The sequence below is a fragment of the Sturnira hondurensis genome, unplaced genomic scaffold, assembly GCF_014824575.4.
Source record: "Sturnira hondurensis isolate 20B ecotype Veracruz unplaced genomic scaffold, ASM1482457v3 Scaffold0021214, whole genome shotgun sequence".
NCBI lineage: Eukaryota > Metazoa > Chordata > Mammalia > Chiroptera > Phyllostomidae > Sturnira > Sturnira hondurensis.
In genome coordinates, this window is record NW_028093845.1 from 9,799,307 (window position 1) to 9,813,297 (window position 13,991).

General features: G+C 40.9%; 1 protein-coding gene across 1 annotated transcript in view; it reads right to left on the minus strand.

Moving 5' to 3' along the window:
* ARHGEF38 (Rho guanine nucleotide exchange factor 38) overlaps positions 1-13,991 on the minus strand; it is a 136,515-nt gene that overhangs the window by 81,150 nt on the left and 41,374 nt on the right. Inside the window, exon 2 of the mRNA XM_037031911.1 lies at positions 11,280-11,467. Within this exon, the coding sequence (XP_036887806.1) occupies positions 11,280-11,467 (188 nt within the window). The remainder of the gene's footprint in view (positions 1-11,279; positions 11,468-13,991) is intronic.

Below are 13,991 nucleotides of genomic sequence, written 5' to 3' on the forward strand. Positions count from 1 at the left end.
AACGATAAGAACACAAACAAGTAGGCCAACAACTTTAACAGGTACCTCACTAAATAAGTTATACAGATGGCAAATAAACATATGACGAGATTCCCCACATCAAATTCCATGAGAGAAATCCAAATTAAAATAACTATAAAATACCAATGTACCTAGAATGTCCAAAATTCAGAACACTGGCCATACCTAATGCTGGTGAGTTTGTGGAGTAACAAGAACTCTCATTCCTGGCTGGTGGGCATATGAAATAATACAGCCACTTTGGAAGACAGTTTGCCAGCTTCTTAAAACTAAACATACTCTTACCATGTGCTACTTGCTTTTTACCTTCATGTACTGAATACGTATGTCCACAAACAACTGCAAGCGGACGTTTACAGCAGCTTTCTTTGTAACTGCCAAAACTTCGAAGCAACCATGATATCCTTCATTAGGTGAAGGATAAATAAACTGTGGTACATCCAGACAAGAGGATATTCTTTAGCACTAAAAGGAAAATCCATGAGCTATGGACTTTGGATGACAATGATGTGTCAATGTAGGCTCATCAGTTGTGAACAAACTTAGCATTCTGGTGGGGACATCGGTAATGGGGGAGGCTATGCGTGTACAGGGAGGGCCAAGGAGTATATGGGAAATTTCTGTACCGTCCTCCTCAACTTTACAGTGAACCTAAAAGTACGTTAAAAATGTAAAGTCTTTAAAAAAGTGTAGCTGGATGATGGGGGAAAAAGAGAAAAAATTGAATAGTTGTTCATTAAACAAAAAGGAATGACTATTATTTCTGAAACAGCAAAAGTCTTTTTAGTGACAGTGATGGAGAAGATAATTTTGACAAGAGGCTTTCTCTGACACTTTAAAATTCATGACAGGAGATATTTGATCACCCAGGTTTTTCTCTATTTGTTATAAAGGCAAAGTTTTAGTAAACAGCTTTAAGAAGTTGAATTTATCTATCAATCCATTTATGTATCTTTCTATATGAAAGCAAGGTGTATTTTAATACTAGATGTTTTTTAAAATAGTAGGTGTATGTTAATACTGTATTTAATTACTAAATGTAACATTTCTGTCTTGGTTCTTTTATCTTGTATTTCCATGAACTTCTGTAACTATAATTCTGTCCTTTGTTCGGTGAAAGTAGCAAAACTTCCTTACATCTCATGTCTGGATTTCTCCTATGGCGAAAGGAAAGCCTGCGTACTGCGGGCTGGGAGGGGAGACTCAGACAGAACTGAGAATAATTCAGAGAGTGAGTCCAAGGAGCAAACCCAACTCAGGAGCCAAGCCAGCAATCCAGCTGCTGCCCAGCTGCTGGGCACTGACTGCTGAGGGCGCCTCCACACAGCAGGGCAGCCAGGGGAAGATGCTGACAAAGAAGCCAGCTTTGAGGTTCAGTGCAGGCAAGGAAACGCCCAACCAGAGGGCAGGAAACGAAAGACTGAGAAATTCCCTGAAGGTGTGCTGAAGCTACACTTCATACAGGACAGCAGGGGGCTCACTCTGCTGAGGAGGGTGGCAACTGAAACGCAGAAAACTCCAAGGGGATATAAAATCACTCACTGGAACACTATTTAGTCATAAGAAAAGGTGACATACTGCCGTCATGGGTGGGCCCTAAGAATATCATGCTAAGTAAAATAAGTCAGACAAAGTCAAGAACCATAGGATTTCACCCATATGTGAGATTGTAATAGTGGGGAATTGTGACCCACTCCATCATTCTTTGGACAATGTTTCTTTCTCTAAGTGCTGACTCTGGATAATACGTAGCTTGTAGATAAACAGCGTATTTGTATCAGAATCCTATCAGGAATTAACTTCAACAAACACAGACTCCAACCTTCAAGCATCCCAGATCCTGGAGAGCTGCTGACCTTCAACTGCGGAACCAGGACGATGTAAAGCCAGTGTGACAAGAGGCCAGGAGGACGAAGGCAGGAAGATTAAACCAGGATGACACACGCCAGCCCATCACTTGCCTTATTGGAATGGACTGTGCTCGTCTGTATGTAGAGAACTTTTCAACTTCCTCCCTTGATCTCCTTGCTCTGAGTTCACCCTCCCTCTTTATAAAAACCTCTGCCTCCACTGAGATGCTGAGATGGGCTTTGAGACAAGAGTCTCCCATCTTCCAGATGGCCAGCCTGTGAATAAACCACTGTTCTTTACATCAGCACCTGCATCTCAAGTGTCAGTTTAAATAGTCCCAAGCAGCTGGACCTGCGTTTGGTTACAGGATATAAAACTGAAAGCCACAATAAACAAACAAGAAAAACAAGCAAACAAAAACTCATAGACACAGATAACAGTATGGCAATTACCAGAGGGAAGGACGATGAGGAGAGCAGTAAAGGATAAAGGGGTTCAAATATATATGACTGAAGAAGATTGACTCTGGGTGGTGGGCACAAATGCAATACAAATGATGTATCATAGAAATGTACACCTGAAACCTACATAATTTAATTAACCCATGTCATCCCTATAAAGGCCTGAAAAATACATTGTAGGGTTATAGGTTCTCAATATAATGGAGAAGCCTGCTCTGCTTTGTTTTGTATAGCCCTGGTGATATAAATTTAATTTAAAAAAGAAAATACTGTTTTTGATCTGTGATTGGTTGAATTTGCAGAAATAAACCCCAAGTATATGGAGGGCTGACTGTATATTTATAGAAAAACCCACGTATAAATGGGGAATGGCCCTCTTTGTGTAATAAGCAGATTTCACGGTATTACAGTATTGGAACACTGGTTTCACTATTACAATGCATTTACGTCGCCCTCCTCTCTACTGAGGTTGATAGGACAGTTGCCGTAGCAACTTCACTCAGTTTAGGGGTGGGGGCCGGAAGCTGCAGGCCCTGGGCTCTGTGACCCACTTTTCTTCCTTTGGAAAAAGAGTCTGTCCCCCTAATTCCTTCTCCTTCGAGTTCCCCTATTCCCAGGCAGACCTCATGCACTCTGGACCCCGAGTGAGAAGTTTGGTAGGGTGTCAGTACCGTGTGCTGTCTGACACGGTACTGACACAGGTGTGGGAACAGTTGCTAGACTGTCCCTGCCATCACGACACTGGGACGCCCCACGGCTGACTTGGACTCGCACGATAACACTGGTGGGCACCGCTTTCCACGTGGGGCTTTGCATTCAGAGAGCAGTAATACTGTTCTCCTCAAATTGATGGTCTCTCGATAAATAAAAGAAAATGTTTTTTCAAAAATATTTTTCCACCTGGCTGGTGTGGTTCAAGTGACTGGAGTGTCATTCCATAACCGGAAGGTTGCAGGTTTGATTCCCGGTCAGGGAATGTGCCTAGAATGTGGGTTTGATTCCCCATCTGGGCAAATACAATCCCTGGTCCAGGTGCATACAGAAAGCAACCAATTGATGCTTCTCTCTTGCATCAACGTTTCTCAAATCAATAAAAAAATGTCCTTGGGGGAAAGGATAAAAATAAAGAAAATATTTTTCCATTTAAATTTATATTTGTTGTCTATGGTTAAAAATGAAACATAAATATATTTTTAGAGAAAAAAGATTTCATAATGGTCTATTTGGTATGATTCCAATTTCACAAATACTTGGGTGTGTATATGCCTAGACAAAAAAAACAAATTATTTACAGCATTCATTTCAGAGTGGTAAAGCTAGTGATTGTTGGGGACCACTTTGTGTGGTTTCTGAGACTGTAGCCCTGAAAGAGCAAGCCCTAAAAGGGGCTAGTAAGTCTGCCTGGAAAACCAGGTAAAAACGCAGGTGGCAGACATGACTTGACTCTAACACTGAGGGTTCCCATGGGAATCAGGCCTGAAAAATACATTGTAGGGTTACAGGTTCTCAATATAATGGAGAAGCCTGCTCTGCTTTGTTTTGTATAGCCCTGGTGATATAAACAGGATATTTAAGCTCAAGGCATAAGGACTAAACTCCTTATTTTATGAAACATGTCTTAAAGACCCTCTGGCATCAACAGACCCTGACCTGGGACAGATCTCTGTGTTCCTTCAATTGTCGTCTATAGATAATACCTGTTTTTGTATGACCATGACCTTTTGACATTTATGAGCTATGCATGTATGATATATACACCTACACATACCATTCCCAGGAAAGCCATTTGGGAGGAGGGCTCGGGGAGTTCCCCACTAAAGGGAGTTGCCATCCCCTTTCCCCCTGGAACAGCAAGACTGTGTCTGGGATGGGAGGAGCGTGCTGCTGGACGGAGCTCCTCCCACAAGTGATTATTTTCTTCTATAGGTTCTTCTAATAAAACATTTACAAAATCATTGTCTTACAGCTTACCTAGAACAAACAGAACATTTCTATTGAACTCTTGCTGGCACAAAGTCACAAGTGCCCTTTGTGGGAGGGCACGTTTATTGTTGCCCTTTTTATCAGCAAACACAAAATGTCAACTGTAATGCACAGACCAAACATGAGCAAATTCAAAACAAATATATATATATATATATATAATTTTATTGTGTAAATAAAAATCTCCCAAGTGTCCATTCAGACATACATGGTTCCACGTGGAGCCCCTTGGAAAGCTGCCCAGGAGCTGGAGCGAAGTCTGCCCCAGGAGAAGGAAACTGGGTGGGTGGCTGTAGGACACTATGATCTCCTACATAGTGGGAGGTCTTGGTACTTTCCCGTTATGTGAATTTCGTAAGTTAAAAAGAAATAACTTTTAAACAGAAAAAACATATAAATTCCTCTAAGTACTTTTTCCAATCAGCTTTTGGTCCTTTCCTTATACATAAAACCCTTTCCCATTGCTAGATTAGATTGACACGGTTTTTATTTATTTTGACTCACTGCCAAAAACGCAGTGTCTCTTATTGCTCTGTTTGGATAATAAATAACTAGAACTCATTTTCCCACCAAATGTTTCAACACTGAATGTTGTGGAAAACTTTTTGCCTCCTTTGCACAACATCTCACAATGCTGCTATTAAAGATGATGCAAGTGCTGAGTTTGGCCCTGCTTTCATTAAGGTGAAGGTTTGTTTATAGAAAAGCCTTGAAGTTAAGATCAAGGTTTGTGAACGGCACAGTTATCAGGCAGACACTACGGCTGGACACTCACTTTACACTGGTTCATTCATGCGGGCACAGATAAGCCCAGCACTTTTCTCAGCTTTCAACTTCCTCCTTCTAACTTTCATTTCTATGAACTGACTTGTTTCTTCTGGGAATGAAAAGACTCGGCGGCAGCACAAGGAGCAAGCTGGCCTCTCAGCGGCAGGAAAGACGTGCGCCAGGAAAAGGCACGGACCAGACGACTCCCCCATTCTCTCCCAGCCTAGCAACTACTCACTTAGGTTGTCTCAGGCTTGGCTAAGCTTGACCTGCAGATTGTTCCCTGGTTGCATGAGCACTGTATGTGTTAATTCATATGTTGACACTCACTGATGACAGGTGACTTATGGGCAAGGGCCCTGGTATTTAAATAGGAGGGAAATGAGGATATGAAGGAGGTAATGAACATGTTAAAGGTGGTGAAGTTAGTGTTCTGGTGGCATCAATAACTACCTCAGCACTCATATACCGTTTACAGTAGTTATATGAGTTCCTGAACATTGATTTACCTAGTCAAAGGTTAAGAGCATTAAGAAGTGGGAAAAATTGGATGGGACTGAGGCATCTGAGAAACCTTGACTCAATCGCTGTTTCGGTGGTGGTGGGGACTAATCGGTTAGGAGACTGGAAGTGCTGCCGCAAGGAGGAGGGCAGCGTCCCTGGAGATAGCCAGATGGAAAGAAGTGCCAGATACGAAACGTCAACAAGCTACAAACAATCTTAATATAACAACGCAGGGATATGAGTTACGATTCTGAGAATTGTACTTCAAAACACTGAGAACAAAAGTTAAACTATCTGGCATCATGATGGAAACATTCTATTTTACATGGTCTGTATAGGAGACCGTTTTGTGTGGCGTGGGCCCAGCTCCCACTTGGTGATGCATGGGACCCACGTCCATGGATAGGTTCTCCCGTGGGGAATCAGGCCTGCATTGGACCTAGGCCACTTTGAGACTTGCTTTTTGCTAAAACTCCCTCACCCTGAATTGAGGCAGAAAACATTTACTGCATATCTTTAAATTAACTTCCTAAAATCTATGCTAAACCTTCCAAGGATGAGTGTAACCAGTTCATCCACCTTTCCCTTTGCATTTGCAAATATCCTTCTTCTGTGATGTGATGAGCAGCATCCTCTCCTTTGTTTTCTGTAAAAGGTAACCACCTAAAGCAAACCTGTGCATAGTAAATGAGGACCATCATTTAATGTGCCCAGAAAAGCAATAAAAGCCTGTCAAGTCAAAGGCTGAGGCTTTTCTCCTCTTGAGAGAGAAGCTGTGCTGTCCCTTTTCCTCCACAGGACTCGGTAGTCCGTGTGAATTTGTCATGCCTCATGCACAATGTCGCGGACCCAGCAAGCCGGGATCCGCATCAGGTCTGAATCCCGAATTCTGGGAATTGCTCATAAGAGTTACATAGAAAGAAAAAGGAAGAAGAAAAACAACAAAAACAAAAGTTAGAGAGCCTATGTAAGAGTAGAGCTCAACAATGACATTTACACTGATGGAGCCAATTTAGCTCACCTGTGTAGTATGTGGTTTAAAACTGAAAACACTTTTATAGTGAATGAACTTCTTATTTTATTTGATATAAAAATGGATTATGAATTCAAAGGAAAACATTTTCTTATATACTTAGTCTTTTTTATGATGATCATTAGCTCCTCACAGGAATAAATTTTTGGCAAAATGTGACTACTTTGAAACATATCTTAGTCACATATACTTTTATACATATTAAATGTCTTATACTCAAGTCAAAAAAAGAGCAGTTAGAGAGAGTATAAACAATTATTTTTGTTCCTGTTTTTGTTTTTAGATAGCAGATAATGAAGATGGAATGATCCAATATGGAGGACATTGGCAGGAAGGAAACCCTTGAGTAAGTCTGGGGCTAAATCCACTGCATTTGTTAGGGAAGAAGTGAGAAGAGCAGAAGCCATTAGCCAGGTTGCAGGGGTAGAGATTCAGGTTGGTTGGCAGATTTGGAGTCAAGAGTGTGTGCATTTTATTTTTCTCAATAAAAGGGTGGGAAAGGCTGTTAGTCGAGCGTTAGGAAATAAAAAAGAGTGAGGTGTGAGGAGAAAGAAGATGTGAAAGAATCCCTTCAGAGACATCACTAAGGGTCCCACTTGAAGAAAATGGCCTTGAATTTTAAAAGAGATTGGTTCGGATGCCAGGGTAATGGTGTAAAGTGGCAGAAAATTGGATTTCATCAAGGGTGTGCATTTTCAGGCAAGTACATGGAGAGAGAGAGAGAAAAGGATATTGGATTCATCTTCCAGGACTGATTTTAATGGACTCGTGGAAATTAAACCAGGTGTGGGCTGGATGAACAATGAAAAAGTTGGGGTGAGGTCAATGGCTTGGAGGTCCTGGTGGCATCAAATAATTTTTGGAGACAGAGTTCCAGTGGAAGTGGGGTGAAAGGAAGGTACAGGGGTCGAGGACCAGTAAGCCTGAAACTCTGATTTTGAGAAGGTAGAGTTATTGGTGATGGCAGTTTAAGGGGGTGGCCCTGGAGTGAGTAACTGAGACAGGTTTGAGGAAAGGTGACTGGATAGGAACAAGGCAAGAAACTGACTGAGAGACAAAGAGGCTGTAGGGACCGTTTGCCTAAATATTGAAATTAACAAAAATGTATGTCTGAACTATGGAGAGAGAGAGAGAGAGATGAGGGAAGGGAAGGGAAGGGAGGGGAANAGAAGCCATTAGCCAGGTTGCAGGGGTAGAGATTCAGGTTGGTTGGCAGATTTGGAGTCAAGAGTGTGTGCATTTTATTTTTCTCAATAAAAGGGTGGGAAAGGCTGTTAGTCGAGCATTAGGAAATAAAAAAAGAGTGAGGTGTGAGGAGAAAGAAGATGTGAAAAAATCCCTTCAGAGACATCACTGAGGGTCCCACTTGAAGAAAATGGCCTTGAATTTTAAAAGAGATTGGTTCGGATGCCAGGGTAATGGTGTAAAGTGGCAGAAAATTGGACTTCATCAAGGGTGTGCATTTTCAGGCAAGTACATGGAAAGAGAGAGAGAGAAAAGGATATTGGATTCATCTTCCAGGACTGATTTGAATGGACTCATGGAAATTAAACCAGGTGTGGGCTGGATGAACAGTGGAAAAGTGGGGGTGAGGTCAATGGCTTGGAGGTCCTGGTGGCATCAAATAATTTTTGGAGACAGAGTTCCAGTGGCAGTGGGGTGAAAGGAGGGTACAGGGGTCGAGCACCAGTAAGCCTGAAACTCTGATTTTGAGAAGGTGAAGTTATTGGTGATGGCAGTTTGAGGGGGTGGCCCTGGAGTGAGTGACTCAGACGGGTTTGAGGAAAGGTGACTGGGTAGGAACAAGGCAAGAAATTGACTGAGCGACAAAGAGGCTGTGGGGACCGTTTGCCTAAATATTGAACTTAACTAAAATGTATGTCTGAACTATGGAGAGAGAGAGAGAGATGAGGGAAGGATGAGGAGAGGGAGAGGGGAGAAAGAAGAGAAGAGAAGAGAAGAGAAGAGAAGAGAAGAGAAGAGAAGAGAAGAGAAGAGAAGAGAAGAGAAGAGAAGAGAAGAGAAGAGAAGAGAAGAGAAGAGAAGGGATGGGAACAGTGGGCTGTATTCTGAACTTCCCAAAGGGTAGGAGCGACTGGGGGGAAGGCACCACAGGAAGGGCGGATGGCGGTAGGCTCTGATGCCATGTACAGTTAAAATTAGCATTTGAAGAGATGTGCAAATGAAAATGTTGTTGATAATCATTAATACCTGCCAGAAAAGAGGTTACATCAGATGCAGCTAGTTTGTATTAAATAAAACACACCAAAATGATTTTGTGTACTTAGCAATGACACTAGAAAGCAGATATTTATCATGACTATAAATGTTATTCTTAATGTTACAGAATTCATAAGAAATGTCCAATTTCAGGGTGTTGTCAGTTACCTTCTAACCTGAGAACTGTGCGAGGGTTAAGTGAGAATACTGACCAGGTGTTTGGGAGGGGACCTGACGGGCAGCACGCACCTAATGAAGGGGCATGAGGGAGGAAAACGGAGCATGACTTTCTAGGAAGGAGAAATTCTGAATCAGTTTTGCCCCCTTTTTATACATTGTCCTAGACCAGAATACAACCTTTATATCAAAGATTCTTTTATATACACCATGGTGTACCTTGGCGTATACTGGTTTTTCCTAATTTGCACTTCCTAATTTTTTTTAACATTTCTGAGAAGAGACTTTTGTTAAAAAATATAAACTGTGCTTCTGGATTTTATAAGTACTTGGGGAGAGAGTGGATAATTGATGTTGGGGCAACTGGCTAGCAGCATTTTTATAATTACGGGTACATGTTAATATGCCCAATGCAAAAACAAATGAATAAACCTTAAACAAGGTTTTTTACTTTTTTAATTTTAAACAAGTTTAGAAGGCAAAAGGCAAACAGAAAATTAGCTGCAGCATGTAGGGTAGAAAAGAATATTCTTAATAAAAAAGAGGTTTTGCCAAACAATAAGAAAAAGACAAGCCCTAATTTCTTTAAAGCACCAAAGACATCATTATGAATAAGGGTTGAATATAGAAGCAGCTAATGAATGCATATGAAGATATTTTTCAGAGGAAATCAAAAGAACCTGGTCTTCATGGTTTATAAAATCAACAATGCCCAGCTGCACGAGGCAGACAGAGAATCGGCCCTCACAATCACTGTTAATGGGAATGAAAATTAAAACAGTATCAACTTTTTGGATATCAGTTGGCAATTTTTATCAAAATCCTAACTGTGCATGTCTTTGACCTAGCCATCTGCTTTAGGAATTTATTCTAAGGACATGAGGTGACAGCATCCAAAACATAGTGTGTTTCAGCATCAGCAACAGTAGAAAGACATGGAAAAGTGAGAGTAGTCATAAAAATGCGTGTCCTAAGTATGCAATTGCTAAATGAAACGACTGTGTTGCAAGATAGCATGTGTGCTTTAGATTACATTTATGTAGAAATATGTCTAAAAGAATGGTAATTATCTCAGAGTAGTGAAATTTCTGGTAATCTTCCCCTTCTAGTTTATGTTTTGTATGTTGAATTGTGTATGAGGACCCCTCACAACCCTGTGATGAGACCCACTCCTCCTGTCTTTGCTCTCCTCTGCCTGGAACACCCTTTACCCCCTTCAGTTCTTTGCTCAAATGCCCCCCATTAGAAAGGTCTGCACTTGCCCCTCTATTTGAAATAGAAACACCACTCCTCTGTTCCAATGCTCCATCCCTCATTCCCTGTGCTAGTTTCCTCTGCTGTACTTAACACCATCTAATTTTTTTTAAATTTTTCTTTATTGATTGTTTATTGTCTGACTCTTCCCCTCCACCACTGGAAACTAAACCTCACAAGGGCGTGACTTGGTTTTTGTACTAAACTGTAACCCCAGTGCTGGGAACAGGGCAAATCAAGACTCCATAAATACATGGTGAATGGACAAAAATACCCACATGTGTATGTGTGTGGGAGTGTGCACACTTGAGCGTGTGTACACAGGGATGTGTGAATCGAGCACCCATTACCCTCACTCTAATTCTCTACAAGAAATCCCTTGAAAAGCCTCAATTTAAAAAGGAGGAGAATGACTAACTTTTAAGCACTTCAAGTTTTGCCTGGGGCCAACCCGACTAAAGAGAAAATGTTTACCTTACTTTCAGGTTAATTTTTATGTTGAATTTTACAGTACTTCAATATTGATAGTCATGAGTTTAATTGAGCTAAAGGATGATACTTTAACTGAGCTATCCACATACGGGAAAAGAAAAACACATACTTTTCTTGCCTGAATCCTTGATCATCTTTGAATCACACTAAGTGCTTTGTTCCCAAACTGCTGAAAACTTGATGTTCGTATGTTGTTAGCGGTTCCATGGGAATCCGGGAAAGAACACATAGAAATTTCAAAGTGTCAAAAATTTGAATTTCCCCCCACCCCCCCCATGTTTGCAAGCACAGTTTCCTTGGCCAAAAGGATAGACTCTGGGTGTCCCTCTGCGGACACAGAAAGTGTGAGGCTGGCGATGCCTCTGTCTGCCCCCGCAAACCCGGACCCAGGGAAAAGGGCCCGTGTCCCCACCCACGGTGCAGCAGGTGCTGCCACCGACAGACTCGGGTGCTTTGATTTCATGAAGTTGGTGGTCCTATTTAGGGTGGGGAGTGGGGTTCAAAATTGCCTTTACCTGTTTATTTCTCAAGGGCTGGACCACTTCCGTAATGCACAGCTCTAGATCTTTGAGATAGTCCTTCTCCGTCTGTATCAGCTCCGTGATGATTTTCGACCGCTTTGCCATCATTCTGCGCATCTGATGCTCCTCCTCCTGTGTTGGGGTCTCAGCCGCAGGACACCCGGCCGGTGGAGTCATCTTTTCTGTGAAGTGGAAACATGTACCTGTGAGTACATGGCGTTCTAGAGTACTCCAGAGGGCGAGGCATTCTGCTGAGGCTGTTCTTTCCTTGCACACAAGCCACGTCAGGGTTAGTTGCTGTGTGCAAGGGAAAATGCTCACAGTGTTGTCGAGGTGTGTTCTGAGGACTCGAAGACGTGTGGTCCTTCCCTCTGAAGTCGGAATCCTATGAAAATACGAGCGTGAAGGGACGCAAGAACGAACTACTTTGGACATCAGTTAGATGATATTGGACTGCCACGCTTTTTCTTTGAAATACCTCATTGTTAGAGTTTTAGGGTTTAAACTGATCTTCAAGCTAGAGGTAAAAGGTATAAAAACACAGTTGACAACTTCTTCCGGATACGATTACTTTTAAAAAATTAAAAAAATACATTGTTGACATATGATATTGTATTATTTTCAGGTAAACAACATAGTGACTAGATGTTAATATACTTTACAAAGTGATGCCACAGTAGGTCTAGTAATCATATTACCATATAGTTATTACGATATTATTATCTATATTCCCTGTGCTGTACATTACATCTCTGTGACTTCCTGTATAATCGGCAGTTCACACTTCTCAATCCCCTTCACCCGTTGCCCATCACCAAACCCTTCCTATCTTTAAACCATCAATTTTTCTCAGTATCACAAGTATCCACGAGTTTGCTTCTTTGTTTTATTTGATTTTTACATTCTGCATATAAGTGAAATCACATGCTATTTGCATTTCTCTGTCTAACTTATTTTATTTAGCATAATACCTTCTAGGTCCATCCATATTAACACAAATGGCAAGATTTCACTTCATTCTTTTTTATGGCTGAATAATAGTATGGCTGAAATTTTATATATATAATCATTTTTTTTTTTTAGAGAAAATGTTTTTAAAGATTTTATTTATTTATTTATTTTTAGAGGGGAAGGAGAGAGGGAGAGAAACATCAATGTATGGTTGCCTTTTGTGTGTCCCCTGCTGGTAGTTAGCCTGCAAGGAACCGGCCTGCAACCCAGGCATGTGCCCTGACTGGTAATCGAACTGCGATCGTCTGGTTCGCAGGCCCGCACTCAATCCACTGAGCTACGCCAGCCAGGGCTATATATAATCATTTTTACCCATTCATCTATCAGTGGACACCTAGATTGCGTCTATAGCTTGGTTGTGGTAAACAATGCTGCAAAGAACCTATGGGTGCCAGCATCTTTTCAAATTAGTGTTTTCGATTTCTTTGGATAAATAGCTAGAAGTGGGGTTGCTGTGTCAGACAGTACTATTTTTGATTTTTGGAGAGACCTACATAGTGTTTTTCACAGTGGCTGCACCACTTCAAAATTCCACCCACAGTACACCAGGGTTCTTTTCTCTCCACATCGTCACCAACACTCATTCTTTATTGTTTTTTTGATAATAGTAATTCTGACAGGTGTGGGGTCATATCTCTTTGTGGCTTTGACATGCATTTCCCTCAGTGGTGTTGAGCATCTTTTCATGTGTCTGTTGACCATCCATATGTCCTCTTTGGAGAAATGTCTATTAAAGTCTTTGGCCCATTTTTAAACCACACTGTTTCCATTTTTGGTATTGAGTTGTATGAATTCTTAACATACTTTGGATTTTAACCCCTTATCAGATATATCGCTTGCAAATTTCTTCTGCCATTCAGTAGGTTGCCTTGTTATTTTGTTGATGGTTTCCCCCATGGTGCAGAAGCTTTTGAGTGTGACTCAGTCTAATGTGTTTATTTTTGCTTTCCTTGCCTGTGCCCTAGGAGATATATCTAAAAAATGTTGGAAGACTGATGTCAATGAGTTTACTGCCTGTGTTTTCTTTGAGAAGTTTTATGATTTCAGGTCTTACATTTAAGTCTTTAACCCATTTTGAGTTTATTTTTGTATATGGTGTGAGAAAATGGTCTAGTTTCATTTGTGTGTGTGTGTGTGATCTTGAATACACACAAAAACATTTGCTTTTTAAATGTAGGAACAATTTTTAATTAGTAAGTAGAATGAACACCTTCCAAATTTGATCCCATTATTAAAACTAATTGTCCCCCATCAAAGTGGATAATATGCAAACCTCCCTAAAATGGAAAACAATTGCAAATGACTGGGATCTGTCTTTCAAATCACAATCAGAATCCATGAAAAGTGAAGTAGTAGTGGATTAAGTAAATATCAGCTATGGTTTTTTTGTATGTGTTATCTTTAATACTATGTATATCTTGTTATCTCAAAATTCTTGAACTGCCAAACAGAACATTTTAATTAAGAAATGCTGATGCTGAAGAGATGTTAAGATAAATGAGAAGCCTCATATGCAGCCAAGGGTTTATGTGAAGTATACCATAAGAAGGCTAAATAGTTTCAAGGATGAGCTTCCTACAGCAACATGAAACATTGAGAGCCACAAACTAGGGCACAAATGAAGTTAGAACGGTGACAGAGAGCAGGGCAGTATGTGCATGTGTAAATAAATTTGCTTTAAACTCAAGGTCATCA